The sequence below is a fragment of the Macrosteles quadrilineatus genome, unplaced genomic scaffold (assembly GCF_028750875.1).
Source record: "Macrosteles quadrilineatus isolate MER2022 unplaced genomic scaffold, UCM_ALF_1.0 Scaffold_4__1_contigs__length_99947679, whole genome shotgun sequence".
Taxonomy (NCBI): domain Eukaryota; kingdom Metazoa; phylum Arthropoda; class Insecta; order Hemiptera; family Cicadellidae; genus Macrosteles; species Macrosteles quadrilineatus.
In genome coordinates this window covers 38012607-38032108 of record NW_026542597.1, presented here as the reverse complement: position 1 = coordinate 38032108, position 19502 = coordinate 38012607, and the positions used below count along the sequence as shown (strand labels likewise).

General features: G+C 40.1%; 1 protein-coding gene across 3 annotated transcripts in view; it reads left to right on the top strand.

The window, feature by feature from the left end:
• Window positions 1-19502, top strand: part of LOC128991308 (5'-3' exoribonuclease 1) — a 71127-nt gene that overhangs the window by 31137 nt on the left and 20488 nt on the right. For 2 of the 3 annotated variants that reach the window (XM_054414106.1, XM_054414104.1), the window contains exons 21-25: window positions 311-477; window positions 1153-1345; window positions 1806-1923; window positions 2620-2817; window positions 5188-5277. In XM_054414106.1, the coding sequence (XP_054270081.1) occupies window positions 311-477; window positions 1153-1345; window positions 1806-1923; window positions 2620-2817; window positions 5188-5277 (766 nt within the window). The remainder of the gene's footprint in view (window positions 1-310; window positions 478-1152; window positions 1346-1805; window positions 1924-2619; window positions 2818-5187; window positions 5278-19502) is intronic. The other variant, XM_054414105.1, reaches the window with a different exon arrangement.

Below are 19502 nucleotides of genomic sequence, written 5' to 3'. Positions count from 1 at the left end.
TGAAGGTCAAAACGGCTCACCTCCTTTTTATACTCAATTTGGAGACAGAGTGAAAAGCCCCAATTTATTAGGATTAAAGGGATGGATTGTAGTGATGGATGGATTTTTCAAGAATTATGTTAACAGGGTATGTTTTGTAAATAATTTAATAGTAGATAATTTTTCCTACCTCCAGAAAATACTACAACATTTTTTAAGCTCTATAATCTTCTTTGGCAAAACAATGGAAATGCATTTTGTTGTTAGAGAAGTTAAAAAAAAAATGTTTTACACTTCATAAAAGACTTGTAAAACATCTTGATGTTTTCAGGTATACGGATATACCAAAAGAGATAAGAACGGTTACTGGTATTACTCTACTAAGACTATGCAGGAAATACTAGACTACAAAGAAAAGTTTCCTGAGGTGTTTGCTTACCTTACGAAATATCCAGGATTTGATGATGTTCACGCAAATCAGCTTTACCCTGAGAATACGTAAGTCTGAAACATTACACTATAGGTTTCACAAAACAAGTTCGTGTGATTTTACATGCATTACATTATTAATGAATAACTACTGAGATTTGTATTGCGGAGGTGTTAAAATGATGCAGTGGTGGCTGATAGGGGTCTGTATAAATCCATAGTTATGTAGCTGTCTGGTGGGTTTGCTATACTTTAAGGTTAGATCAGGTCAACAGAGTAAAATAATTTTCAGGCCAAAATTATGCCTGTGAAGATGTGCGATCAAAAATTTACAATTATGCGACAATTGTATGTTATGTTCAAGATTTTGCTGTGATCTCGAAACATGTCCAAGAGACCGCAGAAGATATTTAAAATTTTGCCGTTTCCGGGAAGACGTTAAGGATTTATTTGTGACTACAGAAGATGTTCATGATTTTGCCGTGACCGCGGAAGATGTCCACGATTTCTCTAAGACCGCAAAAGATGATCTAGATTTCATTGTAGCCTCAAAGGATACTCACAATATCACCACGATATAGGGGAGATAGTGTAATTTATGTTGTATAAAGCGATTGTAGTTTTACTAGTAATATTTTTTTAAATCAATACTTTACAAGGGTATTTTGACCTGACTTGACTCGATGTCTGGCCTGCAGACCCCTACAGTTATGAAGTCCGCTAACATGAAGTTATGTTACACAGGGTGGAGAAGTTGGCAGAGCTGGCAACTTGGCTGAAGGAGAGAGGCTCATGCTCAGCAGAGAGGCAGAGTTGTGGTGCTGAGGTGTTGGATGAGGCGGTGGTTGCTGCTATTGAGAAGTACATTGATAATATGGATCCTGACCTTTGTGTAAAGGCTGTCACATTCGATGCCAAACCATCTTCCTTATACATAGTAAGATATTCTCATAATTTGTTAGGTTGCTATTGGCATGACCTCATTTTACTATTGGTTAGGGACCAGATCGTTATTCCTGTTCAACCAGAAAAACCTTAGTGTATTTCTAAAACGTTTTAACAGGGCAAGTATGCTATGGTTACCATTAGAAGGACGTCTCGGTTTTAGTTATCCTAAATTTTATAATGTGCATCTTTCATATCTCATCACATCTGTTGTAAATTTATGCAGGCCTACATCTCCCACTATCATGAACTCCCGATAAAGCAGCAGAATCTGGGACACCTCTGACAATCATGTTGTTTTGAAATTTAAAAAAATAGTTAATTTTAAAGTTGGTTTTGTGATGGATAATTTTTACGTGAATGGCTTGAGGAAGAAGATGCTACTGCTCTATGATGTTTAATCACATGTCTGTTGACTAAATTAGTGTTAAACTTATCTATAATTTTTGCAGCCAAAGCCCAAGCTAGGCCAGGCTCCAGACCCGAGAGCTTCTCATCGTCTGTATGACAGAGTAGTCAACATAAGAGAGAGTCACACGGTACCATTGGGCGCTAGAGGTACCATCATTGGTGAGTCTTTAATACTTCCTTGTGGAATCTCATGTTGGCTGAGATATAAATGTTGATTAAATATTTATTGGGTGACAATACCCCAACAACATCACCTCAAAACAAAATACCCCCACTGCAGCAAACCTGCAAAATAAAAAGCAAAAATTGATCTACCTGGTTGGCATTCCAATTTATTCCCTTAAAATTGTCAGATTTATTTCCTTTTCCTATTTAAATATCAGTAATTTTAATGAGTACTAAGGTGTGCTGCTACAGGGAATACAATAAGGTGTGTTTTTATTACAATATTGATAGCTTAGTTAAAGTAAACCAATTTACAAAATCTCTTAAAATATGTCCATAGACAAGCAAGCTACAACAGTTTATTTATTCTCCATAAGAATAACATGAAAATTTTAAATTTAAACTTTTTTGGAATTTTTTCGGTAACTGTTAGCCATACAACAAAGCTTCAGCATACAAAATTATTTGTTTTTTAAGCTCTAGAAAATGGTTTGGAAAGAAATTGAAAAATTTTATGTCTTTATGGTGAAAGATGAGAAAACCCCATTTTTAACTTATAAACCCCCTATAAACCAAAACATCAATTTGATATACAACAATTTTAATATCCCCTGCGATATCTTGTTGACAAATTCCTACTATTCTTGTTCCTCCTTTCATGATTTGTGGTTTTATTCTTGCTTTGCGCAGGTATTCATGATGCAGACAAAGGCCCGCAGGCTATGTATGACATTGTGTTTGATAAACCATTCACTGGAGGACTCAAGCTGAGGTGTTCGCCTCACCGAGGCTACAGACTACCTGCACAGGCGTTCATCAACTGTACTTATGGACTAGTCAGCGAGATTGCCCGCTCTGGCAAGACTGTCACCTCTACAGAGTCTAATGGTGAAATGCTTTAGAGCTCATAGTTGTTTTATAGCTGTGTTTTGTCATTTTTATTACCAATTCTGATCAGGAATGCAACTGGGAAGATGAGCCTAGAATGTAGTGAGTTTTATAGGTTTGTACCAAATTTCATCAAAATTGGATAATTTTTGGTGAAGTTAAGTTATTTATTACGCCAACCTAATGGACACACATCATGGTGGTTTTGGCCTCTGGGGACCTTAAAATGAAATGTAAATCAGTCCCAGGTCTAGAGCTTACTATGAGACCCACAGTAATATCTGATTCCCCATATGGGAAATGCGTTAAAACAGCAAATTTTACTTCTATAAACACCAAATTAAAAAGCAATAAACAGTAACAGCAAACTAACACATACTCCCTCCCATTATCTTGCCAACAACCCTTAAATACCCCCGCCGCAGCAAACCTGCAGACTAAGCGAATTTCCATTTGCCTGATTGGATTTACACTAAAATGTCTCCTTAAAAATATCACATTCATCCCTATTTAAATAGAATCAGTTTAACACATACTTAGGTTTGCTGCAACAGGGAGGGTAAAAGTGTTTTTTTTATGTAAAATGTTAATTGTTAGTAAGAAATAAAAACATGTTCCAAATTTGGGCAAAATATGTTAATAAAGAAGCAAACTACAACAGTTTACTTATTCTCCATAAGAATAACATGGGAATTTTAAATTTGCAATTTTTTGGAATTTTCTCCATAACCATTAGGCGCATTATAACGCTTCAATATACTAAATTATTTGTTTTTTTAAGCTCTACAAAATAGTTTGGAAAGAAATTGCAAAATTTGATGTTTTTTGGGTCAAAAATGGGAAAAACCCATTTTTACCCCATAAAACCCCCCATAAACCCCCGTTCCCATGGTCCGATCATGCTGGTTCGCGAACTCGTTCGAATAAACGTAGGTTTACACGTTTGTACCAAATTTAATCAAAATCGGATCATTTTTGCTCGAGTTATCGCGCTAACGGACACATATACAGTGTGTAAATTAAGTATGGAAACAAATCTGTATTTTTAAAACCGAAATAGATAGAAATATTCTATTTGTGGCAATAATAGTTAACAAAGATTCCGCAATTTTTCACATGAAAAATATTTTTTTACCCCCCTAACAGGGTAGGTGGTAGGGGGTTACTTATTTTTTTCAAATAGCAACCCCTATTGAGTGACCCCTCATTTTGAAGAGTTTGTCAAAAGAAACACAATGACGCAAATCCGAGGTGAATATCTCACTCCTAGCCCAAATGGCGGATATTCCAAAATTTGATTTATTGTACGTGAAAAGCACCAATTTCACAAATAATGGAAAGAAATCTGTATTTTTAAAACCGAAATAGATAGAAATATTCTGTTTGTGGAATTGATTGTTGACATAGGTTCCGCAATTTTTTTAATCAACAATATTTTTTCAACCCCTTTAACAGGGTAGGGGGTGGGAGTGACTTATTTTTTTCAACAACAACCCCTATTGAGTGACCCCTCATTTTGAAGGGTTTGTTAAAAGAAAAAGAATGACGCAAACCCGAGGTAGATATTTTACCCCTAGCCTAAATGGTGGGTAATGAAAAATTTATTTTTTGTAAAAAAAAGCCCATTTTGGAATATCCGCCATGTTAGCTAGGAGTGAGATATTCACCTCGGATTTGCGTCATTGTGTTTCTTTTGACAAACCCTTCAAAATGAGGGGTCACTCAATAGGGGTTGCTATTTGAAAAAAATAAGTCACCCCCTACCACCTACCCTGTTAGGGGGGTAAAAAAATATTTTTCATGTGAAAAATTGCGGAATCTTTGTTAACTATTATTGCCACAAATAGAATATTTCTATCTATTTCGGTTTTAAAAATACAGATTTGTTTCCATACTTAATTTACACACTGTATATATAAAGAGGTTGTGAATTTGAACGGATGGTGTTTTTGGCCTCTAGGGACCTCAAACGAAAAAAAAATCGGTCCCGGGTCCAGGTCTTACCATGAGTACTACGGTAATAGCTTATTCCCTATATGGGAAATTCGCTAAAAGGGTAAGCGGTGGGAGTAACTATGATATTTAATGGGGGAAATCAAAAGGTACTGAAAAGTCTCTGATTTAGTTACAAGAACCAGTAGACAACCTGATTAATAGTTTTTCTAGTAATTTTATAATGACACCATTGAAATAGGGCAAATTTTTTGAGCAGGATCATAAAAAAAAATCAATTGGGATGAACAACTAACTACAGCGGGACCATTATACAGATGAGATGGCTTCTTGAGTATCCAAAGTAACGAGTAGAGATAACTTTATTATCTTTGTTAATAATTAATAATAACATTATTTAATTTTTCTTTGGGGTAGAAGAAGCAGCCGGAGGCGTCAGTAACAACAACAACAACGGCCACAGCTCGGCTTTTGCATCATGGAGGAACAAACCGAACAGTGACATTGGTGAGCTAAGTTATGCGTTATTCTGTTTATATAAATCTTAATAACAACAAGACTACAATTTAGGAAGAGACATTTGCAAAGAGAAAATCAACCGTAATATAAATTTATACTCCCCCTTAACTCGCTTCGGCTCTGTCTTCAGGCCCCTATTGTTGTGAGGGGAGTGTGCTGAAGCTAATTCTGTTTTTATACTGGTATTCATTTCAGGCCTTAAAACCCTATGTTTGTTTAAGTACAATGATAGTCAGATTAAATGCTTTGTGGTTAGCCAACGGAGTTTTTCTTAACAAGACTGTTGTCCCAAGTGATTGTTGTGTCAACGCTAGTCAAATTTTTCAGTTAGGTAAACTAAAACACTAAAAGTGGTTCATACCCATTCAAGTTTTGTGGATCTAATTAAACTTGTTCCTCTCGCCACTAAGTCCAAGACGCTAACCACCAGGCTAGAAACACACACAATTTGTACCAAATACACACTTTTTCAGTTAAAAGCATTTTGTTACCTGTGTTCTTTTTCCTGATTAAATTGTTGTTTATAGGCCTAGATCTGTGCCACAGGACAGCAAATTGATTTTGTTAACCATTATTGCCATCTGCAAGAGTGTTACTTAGGATTTTTAAACTCTTTTGCTTGAGAGAAGAATATTTTGGAAGAGAGAAATCCCGTCCATCCCTAAAAACAATTGTCCTGTTTTCAGGTCCCTTTTTGTTCATTCACTATAACCCTGCAAGTTTCATGTAACAGTACATGATCTAAGGGCTATTTTATGCCTCTGGTCTAACCTAACCTTAAAAAAATACCCCCGCCGCAGCAAACCTGCCGACTAAGCGAATTTCCATTTGTCTTAATTAGGGGTCTGCGGTACAGAAAATTTAAGGTCGGTACGGTTCGGTACGGTACAATATTTTGTACCTCGGTTCTCGGTACAAAATCGGTACGGTACGCGGCTACCTGTATTTTTGCGGTTTTCTGCTCAGAACTGTATTAAAACCATTATTTTTAACTTTAATACATTGACATAACTATGAAAATGGATAGTATCCTACATTCATGGTTTTCTAACAATTACTGTACCACACATTATTAAAACAAAACCTTTTACTACTACGAGGATTGTGTCAAGAAAAATCACAGTTAAGATAAAGGCTTTACCTATTTTACTCTGAGATACTTTGAATAGCCATGATAAAAGTGGTTTTAAAAATATGATAAGGGTTTTTAGGAACAAACATGTTTGAAACATTTATTGACAAGATAATTTAACACAACTGGTCAATTATTTCCAACCAACACAATGTCTAGTTGTTTTAAAAATGTTTTTAAACATATAGGCCTAAAAGCATTCAGTACGATGACAGTGTAGTTGCCAGCTGTTCACTAGAGGTTATGATGAAGTAATGGCAAAGAGAATATTTTTGTACCAGCTTCAAAACTAGTTATAAGATGGATACAACACTTGAACATTTTTTTTCTGAAACTAAAATTTGGATTATCACAGAGTAAGATTATTGTCTTTTCATTTATAAAGTTAACATCCGCAATATCAATCAAATCAATCATTAGTTTATCTTAGGCTCAATCCAATTTCTTAGTATATTTTAAAGCTCTTCCAAAGAATCAAAAGACCCAGGCCTAGACCTAATTATTTAGGAGGGCCTATATATAATGATAAATTGATTAGGTTACAATGAGGGTAGCAAAATCACTATCTAGTTCATAAGATTTAGATTGCATAAAGTACCTTCAACACAACACAAAAATATAGGAAACTAAAAAACATTTTAAGCCTTAAACAGCCACATCTAACAATAAAAGACAAGATACAGAACATGAAATGACATAATTTGAGACCGAGTAGGCTTGAATAACAAAAACAAAAATTATGCAAACAATAACAACTATGATTGTGGGTTGTCAATAAAGATAAAATATCTAGTATAATCTTAGTTTGTTAAAAATGGACAATAATTGTAACAATAATTGGTTCAACAATAATTGCAGTCCATTATTGTTAAGCAGTAAGGTCCCAAATTATTGTTTTTGATTTTGAAACATCACAGTTCATTTGACAAAATTATAGTTGAAGGAGCCCAATGTCACGCTTGTGCAATAGTTTGTTTACAAGCTTTCTCCAGACTACGGGGGAGGGGAGGGTCTGATAAGCCGTCTATTGTTCACCCCCAAGAAGGTCCGACCCTCATTAGTGCCGCTCGGCTGCACTCAGTGGGGAACCCAATACCACAAATCAATCTTTTAAATGAATACAAATATTTGGTAATAATTGTTTTATTAATATTCACCTTGAAATTTCAATAAATTTGGTGCAAAAATTTGACAAAAATCGGCCATTTTGACCGATTATTAATACAGTACCAAATACCAATAAAGTAGTACATTCATTGGTAACTAAATAATAGGTAAAAATTAACCGATTTTCGTCAAGTTTTACCCCCCTGCTGTGCGCTATGTCACAAAAGCTGATAACGACATGGGTGATTAGTAACCAGGAATATTTTGGCAGCAGGAGACCACGATGATGTTTACACTGCCGCAGGGAATATTCATGATTTTGCCGAGATCGCGGACGACGACAATAACGTTTCCGTGAGTGCGGGAGACGACGATGACGTTTCCGTGACCACGAGAGACGACGTTGATGTTTACACGGCCGCGGGAAATATTGGTGATTTTGCCGAGATCGCAGACGACAGTGTTGACGTTTCCGTAACTGCTGGAAGCAATGATGATGTTTACACTGCCGCGGGAAATATTCATGATTTGCCTTGACCGCGAAAGACGACGATGATTATGTCTACACGGCCGCAGATGTTCATGATTTTGCCGCGATCGCGGACGACAACGATGACGTTCCCGTGACCGAGGGAGTCAATGATGGTGTCTACACGGCCGCGGAAGATTTTCATGATTTTGCCACGATCGCGGATGACGATGATTACTTTTGATAACTTGTTGAATGCGTGATTAAGGGAAACCCAAGAAATAGAAGAACAAAGAGAAAGAATAACGACATTGTTATCTTTATACCCTTTTTACAATTTCCGTTATTGTTATCTTTATGTAAGATTTTATGATTTTGTTTTATAGGTTTATAAAATAATTCTTTTTAACTACGGGAATATCAATTTATAATTTATCAACGTGCTTCTCTTCTGAAACAGCAATACCGGATGCATAATAAAGGTCAATGACCTAAAATATCACGATTGTGCAATATTGTATTTTGATGTTGAAATTAAAATCACGACAAAAGTTTGTATATATCCATGGTCCCTATAGTTTAATCATTTAATATGTACACAATCAATGCTAAATAATCGTGGTTAGTTCTAACTTTATTTTTTATCATTCAAAGTTTCTACACAGTAAGACAATCCAAAGTCAAACTGGGCAATGAATACCCAAAAACAACGTATCTTGTCCTGTGATTGGAATACCACTCGCCGGCCAGTCCTTTAGGTTTAGGGAAGTAGTGCAAGTCTATATATAGCTTCAAGGTCTTACCCACCCCTTCCCCCTCCGGTCCTACTTGACTCACTACGCGCTCCTTTCGAGGTCATTGCCCAACCCCTCCCACCCTTCTATTGTGTTGTCTTTCTATTGTTTCTATTCTGACTTTTTTCGGGAAACATTAAATCTATTGTTTACGTAACATCACAGTAGTAGGCTAGATTTTCTACTTTGAAACAGTACTGTAAAAAAAACTATTACGCTACGCAGCGCCCCTAGTATCAGGAGCGAGACAAACACGAGTTGACTTTCATTTGACCATGGTAGTTCTTTTCTGCTTTATGTCTGTTCGTTCCAGACGAATCTAATCGTAAAGCAAAACAGCCGATAACGACCAAACTAGTTATCAGTATTGCATCATATGGCTTCTTTGCCGTTTGCTGTTAGGTCGTTGGAAACGTATTGCTGTAATTTTGTCCTGGGAAACTAACGGTGGCTATGGAGATTTAGTTTTCTGTCCAAAACGTCAAAATATATTGTCTATCCGAAAAAGTTGAATATATAACGGATAGTGTCGGATATCGAATTTGGGCCCGGTTCGGATACGGATATCCGAATCCGACCCGATTTTTCGGATATCCACACTTACCTCTAATATCTATAACAAAAATTTTAACTTATAAAATAAAATTGTAGATTAGTTACAAGTTTAATGTGTAGCCATAAACAGTTTTATGGCAGTAGGCAATGGCCAGCGGCAAATTGAATATCTACAAAAATAAAGACTTGAGTTAGAGATAACATTTAACAGTCATCATAAAACTATTATTTTTATGATAAAATAGAATTGGAGAAAGTCGTAAAGAAATAAAGTGATAAAACTCAACAGTTCTTGGAAGTACTTGAATACAACAACGATTGTCGTGATAAAATGTTAATGGATTTGGAACTGATAATGGGGTTTTTATTGCATCATCACCCTAGTAATAAATTATGAAGATCGTAAACAAACATCTGATAAGACTTTTATGTGCTCGGAACCAACTGTCGTTGACTACGATAGTAAACTGAAAGTAATTTATTATTATAATTAGGCTGTACCGAACCGAATTTGTACCGTGTAAAATGCTGTACCGAACCGATGACGGTAATTAAGCTTGTACCGTACCGTACCGACATTTTCGGTGCACCGCAGACCCCTAGTCTTAATTGATTTTCAAATAAATATATTTTAATAACATTAGGTTTAACGAGTACCTAGGTTTGCTGCTACAAGGAAACTAATAAAGTGTGTTTTATTGTAAAATATTGATAGCTTAGTACAAAATAAATAAATTTGATCAAAATACAAAATATATCCATAAACAAGCAAACTACAACATTTGACAATATTCTCCATAAGAATAACATGGGAATTTTAAATTTACAATTTTTTTAATTTTCTCCATTACTATTAACCGAACAAAAATACTTTTATATACTAAATTAATTGTTTTTTTAAGCTCTTTAAAAAGGTCTAAAGAGAAATTGGGAAATTTTGTGTTTTGAGGGTCAAAATTGAGAAAAACCAATTTTTACCCCATAAAACCCCCCGTAAAGCCTCGTTCCCATGGTCCGATCATGCTGGTTCGCGAACTCATTCAAGTTTATCCCGCTTTACACCTTTAAACCAAATTTCATCAAAATCGGACAAAAATTACTCAAGTTATCGCGTATATAAAAATTTGAACGAATGGTGTTTTTGGCCTCTGGGGACATCAAAATGAAAAAGTAAATCGGTCCCGGGTCTAGGTCTTACCGTGCCACCTGTGACGCATAGCGGCACGCTATATTTTTTTATAGTGTGTGCAGTTCGCGAAGCCGGGCTGCATGTTCATCTCGTTGCCTGCCGCGACTGCATCAATGCTCTATCCCCACTTTTCCTAGTCTTGTCCTCCTTCTTCGAAAACCGGCATCTGGACATAGAACCTCTCGGAAAAGTTCCAGGACTTCTCTTCGATGTTTGGGATAAGTTGTAATAGTTAATATGTAGAAATTAAGTAGGGAAAATGTCTGGCTAAGTCAGGTAACTAGCGGGGAGCCCTTCTGGCTCGCCCGACTGGTGAAATGTAGGAAACAAAATGTTAGCCGGGTTCGCTACCCTTAAGGTAGCGGACCTTCTCAAACCTGTTAGTTAAACCACATGTTCCCAGAATGTAGCTTAGCAATTATCCATCAATTTCATACATATTAGCCACTCAATATTCAATCTACATATTATTTTCCCTCACTCATCAATATTAGTAAGTAATTTCCCAAGTTCAGTTCATAGTTTGAAGGATAGGTTAATATTTAAATAGTTAGTTCAATTGGTTCAATCAAAGCTGGCTAGGCAAGTGTTCTGATCTGGGTAAAAGGTCTCCGTCCCTCTGGTCCCCAGCAATCTTCCTAATTTTATTGGTAGCAGATTCAGCACGCTTATGTTAAGTTTGGTCCAGACACACCTTCTCCTAACCTATTACATTACCCGGTTTATTCCCTCCTGATTACCCTAATTTCCCTCCTCCATCCCATACTATAACCCAGTAGTTTCCCCCCCTACCACAATCGGCCCCCGGCTACATATGGTAGCAGAGCGTGGTTTTTTTTAAGCAATCGCCTTTGTTAGTTCGACGAATCTACACTTCTATTCGTAGTCGGTTGAGCAGTTTTAGGTTTCACCGCATTGCAATTAGGTTAGGTGAATTTAAGAAATTAGTTATGAGCCAAGAAGAATCCTTGTTAAATGTTCAGGTAATCGGTGACTCTTATGCCACTCGATTTTACAATTTTTGTCAAGCCAACCGTCACTCAACTGGAAGATTACGGCCAATCCTAGTCAAGGGCATTTCTGGAGCAAAAATATCCGAACTCAAGAGTTTTGTCAAGTTAAATAGTACTGCGATACAGCCACACATGCCACTTTTGTTTTTCTTAGGTAATAATGATTTTTTAGCAAATGTTGGAATTACAGTTTTTAAGAACTCCCTTTTGTCTTTTCTGAGATTATTACGTCGGAATTATCCTGGGATGGTAGTTGTGTTTACGACGTTACCGCATTATCCAAGGATAAGGAATTCTTTTTCAGCAATCAACCGTCTGCATCAAATAAACAAATTTTTGCTGACTTTACGTTCAGAGTTCACCAAGGTAATAGACATCCCCGACGAATTAAATCACATGCAATAATTATGCCTATTATGGAAGGTCAATGCGTCGTGATGACATTCATTTAAATAGCGACGCATTTGCGGCATTGATTCCATCAATAGAAAACACTCTGTCACCAGTTCTCACGCAGAAATGATTTACCCCTCATTGCAAGCACTTGCAATTTGTCACAAACAAAAAAAAACTTTAGTGTGCTCCAGAGAATTACCTAGCTGCGATTGAGTCATAGGCTAATTTTTTTTTGGCTTAGTTATTTTTTTTTGCGATTCCTCATTTCTTGTGTCGGTAGCGTTGCCTGGGGTTCCCCCTTGTTCATTTTTGAATTTGAGTGAGAAAGTGAAGGGGTAACCGTAGGCGGTAGGTGTTTAGTGTTTAGAGAAATATTTATTTGTTTTGTTAAGCTTCGTTGTTGTTTAGGCGACATGCCTTCTAGAATATATTCTCCCGAGGAGTTGCCAACAGGCACTTCCTGGGTATGCACTCTCAATGCGCAGGATGCGACAAATCAATGTCATGTTTTAGGGATTGCACCCTCAGCGACCTTGTCAGTGAATAGGACCTTGTTAAGCGAATTTTTGAAAACATTGCAATTGAACGGCGGAACCGAGCCCTTACCCATCAATGCCAGGCCGGACCTGACCTGTCCAACGACCATTGCTCCAAATCAAACTGACGACAAATCTCCTCAGGTCCTGGCCACCACTCAGGCTCCTGGCACGAATCAAGAGGTAAACGACGCCGGCTCTAGTGGCACAAACGGCGCCGCGACCCAGAACACCGACAGCGCGGATTCCCTTCAAGCGAACTGGGCCCAATTGGTTCAGGAAACCGCGATCGCAGTCGGCCAGCAAGTTTTTTCTGCCATGACCAAGAGTCGTTCTCCCCCTCGCGCAGCTCAGAGCAAAAACAGGGTTTTAGACGATCTCGTAAGGGACTTGCCAGTCACTACTGGTTCGGAGCCTCGTGAATTGGCCGAGTTTTTGATTGCAGCTTCCAAAATATCAAAATTGGATTTGTTTGACGACGAAGATGTTTTGCTAGCGATTCTTCCCCGCACTGCGGAACAGTTAAGGGCATTTTGGCTCAAGGGAATCGCCGATCACATCAATCTGGAGCAGGTCATCTTGCGCGTTAGGGATTTTTTTCTCCCTGCGCAAGTCAAGCATGCGATAATATCTTCAATGGTCTACAGGATTCAACGACCCTCAGAATCTCTTTCCGAATTTGTCGACGCCATTTTTGCCGCCTCATCATTGTTAGTCTCTGACTTCTCAGAACGCGATGTGCTCGATACGGTGCTGAACGGTTTGAATACACCGACGCGGGCGGCTCTTGCCGCTTTTCCGGCTGCGTGTAGTCTGTCTGATCTCCGGGCCTTAGTACCCAGGGTTCAGACTGTCCGCGCGCTGGAGCGGGGGCGGGCCGTCTCGCGACCGGATTTCCCACAGCGCAGTGTTGAGCACAGGCAGAGCTATCAATCAAACCCGCCAGGGGAGTGGCGAAATCGACGAAACAACCACAATTTTCCAGGCCACAGCGCCCAACGTTTCTCAAATGTTCAGCCACAGACTTTTCCACCTCACATTCCGCGTTTTCCGTTTCACCAGAACAATCAGCAATTTCCAAGGTCACATCAACCATCTCAACGTTTTGTATCAAACCGCGAGTCTCCGTCGACATCCCAAACTCAGGGAAACTCCAAAGGGGAGCACCGTTAGGCACCGCAGCGCTTCCCCTTGTTCAGTCTGTATGTCAGGTGCCCAAAAGGCAAAATTTGGTCAACAAACCTAAGGGTTCCCCAAGCATTCCGCCAAACGAGCTTTGTTACGTCACCCTAAATTTTAGGGGAATTGTTAAGGAAGCCCTTATAGATACCGGATCTTCGTTTTGTTTGTTGTCATCTGAAACTTATCAGCTCCTAAAGCGACATACCAGCGCAGTCGTCAGTAAACACCCGACAACATTTTCAGCAATATCCGCAGCCGGCGAACCCATAAATTTCAGATTTGCAGCAAAGATTCATTTCAAAATAAAACACCTTTCTTGGACGTATCAATTTTTTGTCACTGATAAATTACCAGTTCCCATTTTGATAGGGTCTGATTTCTTAACAAAAACCAAGGCACTAATCAACATGTGCACTCACTCTCTTAGTTTTCCGTATGGATCACCTGGATCCCCGACATACTTTTCACTCATGTGCACTCCAATCACCGAGCAGAAAGAACTTTCCTTCAATATGGGGGAAAATTTAAATCCCCAACAACGCCAAGTTGTCTCTCAGTTGCTTTCAGAATTCCCTGAGACCATCACTAGCAAGTTAGGGCGAACAAACCTCTTAAAGTATCATATCCGCATCAAGGAAACCAAAGTTGTGCGAAACAAACCGTATCAGTACGCCCCTCCCAAGCTTCAACTTATGCGGCAACACATCGACGAACTGCTACAAAAGGGAGTTATTAGGCCCTCCACGTCACAATATGCCTCCGCCGCCTTTCTAGTTCCCAAAAAGGGTGGGAAAACTCGCATGGTCGTCGACTACAGAAATTTGAATTCCATTTTGGAACTTGACGCCACGCCAATGCCCACCATAGAAAGCGCCTTTCAGCATTTAGGCCAGGCTCGTTGGTTCACACTCCTTGATTTGAACTCGGCATACAACCAAATTCCCCTGGCCGAAGAGTCTAAGCAATTCACGTCTTTTGTTGTTCCTTGGGCTCAATATGAGTTCAATTTCCTCCCTTTTGGTCTTGCTTCTGGTAGTATGGTTCTCACCTCCTTGATTGACAAAATTTTTGGCGACATAAAGTTCAAATACATTTACAATTTTTTCGACGACTTGTGTGTATATAGCGATTCAACCTTTGAAGACCATGTGGAAAAGGTCAGATCAGTAATCCAACGCCTCTGTGACTCAGGACTAACTGTCAATCCGGAAAAGATCACAGTAGCCTCCAATAAAATTCAGTTCCTTGGCCATGTTTTTTCCAATCACACTATTTCCATCCACCCTGACAGGACACGACCAATAGATGAATTTCCCATCCCCAAGAACATCAAACAGTTGTCCCGCTTCCTAGGAATAACAGCCTTCTATGCCCGTTTTATAAAAGATTATGCATCAATAACGGCACCTCTGAATCAGCTAAAGAAAAAGGGTGTCCCTTTCGTTTTTGGCCCCGACCAGATCACAGCCTTTCAAGCCTTAAAGAAGGCATTGGTTTCCTCCACCATCCTCCGCATGCCCGATTTCAACCGTCAATTCGTTGTCCACACGGATGCTTCCGGCTCATCAATCGGAGCAGTCCTTCTTCAGCCCCATGGTGATCAGTTGTTCCCGGTTTCCTATGCTTCCCGAGCTCTAAATAAGCACGAGCTCAACTACTCTACACTTCAACTCGAATGCCTTGCAGTAGTCTTTGCCTTGCAGAAATACCATCAGTACTTAGAACACCGAGAGTTCGAGCTTCACTCGGACTGCTCAGCCCTCACTTGGCTTCTTAATCACCCCCGTCAGATCGGCAAGATTGCACGTTATATTTCTTTCATCAACTCCTTTCAGTTCAAAATTTACCACATTCGTGGAAGGGACAATGTTATCGCGGATTGCCTGTCCCGACTCTTTGAAAACACAGAGCCAACAGAAGTTACACCCCCCACAACACAACCATCAATTTTATCTCTTTTCTCTTTACCCGAGGCCTTCAAGGACATCTCAAAGCATCAACTCGATGATCCCGACCTCAGGAAAATAATTAGATCCGCAAACAAACCTACAAATTATTCAGTTGACAATAACACCCTTCTTTACCGTCTCCCGAACCAAACAAAACCCAGAGTAGTTGTTCCTTCCAAGCTTTTCGATCTTTTATTTGCCTACTACCACGAGTCTCCCACTTCAGCCCATTTAGGCATCAGCAAGACCCTTGCCCGCATCGAACCCTTTTTCTGGGCACCAGACCTCAAAACCGTCATCGCTGATAAGGTTCGAGCTTGTGTCAAATGCCAAAGGTGCAAGCAGGCACCAAACACAAAGGTGGGGAAACTCTCTTCTGAAATAGTAACTCAACCGTGGGAGAAAATATTCATCGACCATATTGGCCCTCTGCCACTCTCTCTCAATCGAAACCAGTACATCCTAACCGTAGTGGATTCCTTTTCTAAGTTTTGCCTCATGATCCCTGTCAGGAATACCAAGGCCCAAACCACCGCATCAGTGCTAACCAAGCAAGTTTTCTCAATCTTTGGTCCTCCAAAATTCCTAGTTTCCGACAACGTCTCCTCCTTCAAGTCAGTAACAGTCAAAAACCTTTGCATGGGACTAGGCATTCAACACATCTACACCAGTCCCTATTACCCCAACCCTTCCCACGCCGAAAGGGTCAACAAGCAAATAAAAATAGCCATCCGAATTTTCCACCATGAACACCAAAAACGCTGGGATCAGGAATTACACTGGTTCCAGCTAGCATTCAACTCTGCCCGTCACGACTCCACCAAAACTTCCCCAGCCCGTTTATTCCTTGGTCGAAATATATCCCATCCTTTAGAGCTCCACTGGAATCTAGACAGGCTAATCGACGACCAGGCTTCCCCACAGTCTTCAAATGAAGAGTGGGGAAGAGCCGTCGAGAACCTCATCAGAGCTAGACAGCTTAGGCAGCAGAAATACGATCTGGACAGATTGCCCAACCCGTACAAGACCGGGGACTGGGTAATGTTCAGAGAACATCACCTCAGTAGAGCTGCCGATGCCATCAACCAAAAATTGCTCCCTGTCTGGTCCAAACCTTGCGTCATTGAAGCATTTTCGTCCCCAGTCACTGCACGTTTGGTAAATCCATCAACAGGAAAATTCATTAGAAATGCACACGTGTCACATCTAAAACGATTTTTTCAGCCACAATTTTAAAGAAACAACAAGATCAATCTCTTTACCCAGATCAGAACACTCTGCTAAAGTGATATTAGGTTAAGTCTTCTCAATCTGTCGCTGTCCCCTGCCAACGCCCGGGGGAAAGTGAGTCTCGGGGTATCCTTCCTTAGGATGGGCTGCCCTACACGTCTTCCTCCGTGCGTTGTCGGCCAAATCTTTTACCCCTCCCTCTTCGTCTCTCGCACCCTCACTGAGTTCAGTAAAGAATTTTTTTTTTTGATTGAATCACGTTTTTTGTGATTGCTTTCCACGGGAGATTTAATTTTATTTTTTATTTTGCTTATTTTTACCCCCGTGGGAAAGGGCTCAGTGATGGCACCTTCTGTGGCGACCTAGCTAGTCGAGTGTTTAGAGACAAACTCTCTTTCTATTCTTTCCTTTACCTCCCTTATTTTCTTTTCTTACTTCTTAGCTTAATTAGTCACTAAGGTAGAGTTAGTTAGATTTAGGGGAGAAATAGTTACCAGTTTAGTTAAGAAACTCAGTACTTTTATTTTTTACAAAAAAACAAACGAACCGGAAATCTTGCCTCTCAAGGAAATACTTGATAAGGAAACAATCTCCAGAATCCCAAGAAAACCTATTCCCACCTTTTTCTAGCGCTTACCGACGCGCAATTTTCTGCATGCGTAATAATTTGCATGCGAAACGTTCTTTATTAAAAAAAAAAAAAAAAAAAACATGTAACGACCCAAAACCCGTCAAGGGGTAAAAACCCGATTTTTAAAAGTTTTATATTAAATTATTAAATATTATAATTGTCTACGTTCGGGGTAAGCCGCGCCCGCGTTGTCAGCGGCATCGTAGGGGCAAGGGTCCTACGTCATCGTAGAGGGGATGACGCTAGTTACCTACCCCGCCGCCAGGGGCGATGGCGAAGAAGGACCAGAAGAGCAGACCTCACAGTCAGTCGTCCACCCGCTACCGAACCGTCAGTACGCTTGCTGTTTGGAGACAATCCAACAGTCTATAACCTCCTAAATTCTGGTCAATTAAAGATTTCCCCCGTTCCTATTTTTCCCGTTCCCCGTTCTGTTATAGAATCAGAAGTCATCAGGTTAGTGTGCTACCGAATTTATTTTGTCATTTATTTATTTCTCATTTTTGGAGAAGTTTTATTATTTTTATTTTACTGTGCCGCAGTCGCGCGCACCCCGCACGCTTTTTCACGTACGAGCACACTACCTTTTGTCTTAAACCAGCTTCGGAAATCAGTTAAGTTGCCGGAACGGTTTACGTACGACTTACCCCGTTACCCCGGACCGTCCTACGTAAATTTGGTTTAAAAACCCCGTATCGACTCTGGTGATCGACCGAGTCTAATTTTCCTGACAAGTTTACTTTGGTGATTACCAAGTATAACGACCGAATCACGTTTTAGTTCAGTTTCTAATTAATTAGGCTTATTCGCATTTCGATAGGTTATTCAAAATTCTAAATTTAACTTTACATATTTTTCGAGTGGCTATGATGAGCACTTGTTAAAGGTAAGCTTAACATTGTAAGCATTATTGTTGTATTTAATATTCTGAGCCAATAAACTCGTAGCCATTTCGAAATCCAATATCTACCTCTCGGTTATCGCCGTAACTTGGACGAAGAGATTCGTAAGCGGACACAGGGTGACCAAGAGCCGTTTAGAGATTTTGTAGTCGCGTTAAGCACGCTAATTCGAAGGAGAGGATCCATTTCGTCCCACGACAAGATTGACTTGATTTATACGAATATGCGACCCGAATACAAACTTATGGTTCGACGCCAGGACTGCTTGACTCTGACCGAATTGATTAAGCGTGCCGAGGAGTACGAGTCCTACGTTAGGGATAAGAGTACGTTTCGTCCTCCACCACCTCCGGCTATCTCTCTCATTCCTGAAACCGCGTACCACGGGCGAAGGCGTTCCGAACGTCCGATCGATAACGCCGCAGTCACTGCTGAGTCACCGCGCGAACCGAGCTCCCGGTCCTACCCGCAGCACCAGAGATACGACCGCGCGCGGCAAGGACCGAGTTCGCGACCCAAGGCACAAACCCTATCCGTGCCCAACTCCCACACGAATGTGAGAGGGGTGGCACTGGAGAGAACCGTCCACGTCAACAACCAGTACGTTTGCTGGAATTGTGACCGTACGGGACACTTGTTCCGTGATTGCCCCAAACCGAGAACCTGGAAGTGCTTTTATTGCAAAATCAAAGGCATCTCGACCGCAAAATGCCATTGCAAGGCGGGAAACGCACACCGGATTCAGCTAAGAAGGGGGCGGCCGAGTCCAAATCCCCAATCCGAAACACAACCCCCCCAACAATGGAGAACATGGCTCCAACGAATAAAGGATTTCCCCGTCTCGACCAACCACAATGTTGTTTCCCTCGACACAAGACCCTTCGTAACCGTAGAAATATTCAGTCAACCGTTTAGGGCCCTCGTGGATACCGGCGCCGTGGTCAGCCTCATTGGTGACCGTCTCGCAACGTTATTAAAATCCCAAGGGGTTCCGCCTATAGACAGCGATGTTGATATAAGAATGGCGAATGGCATGCTGTCTCACATCACGACTGGATACCGAGTTCGCGGGTTATTCAGTGGACTCGAATACGAATGGGACGCGTTACATGTGACGGGATTGGCTTG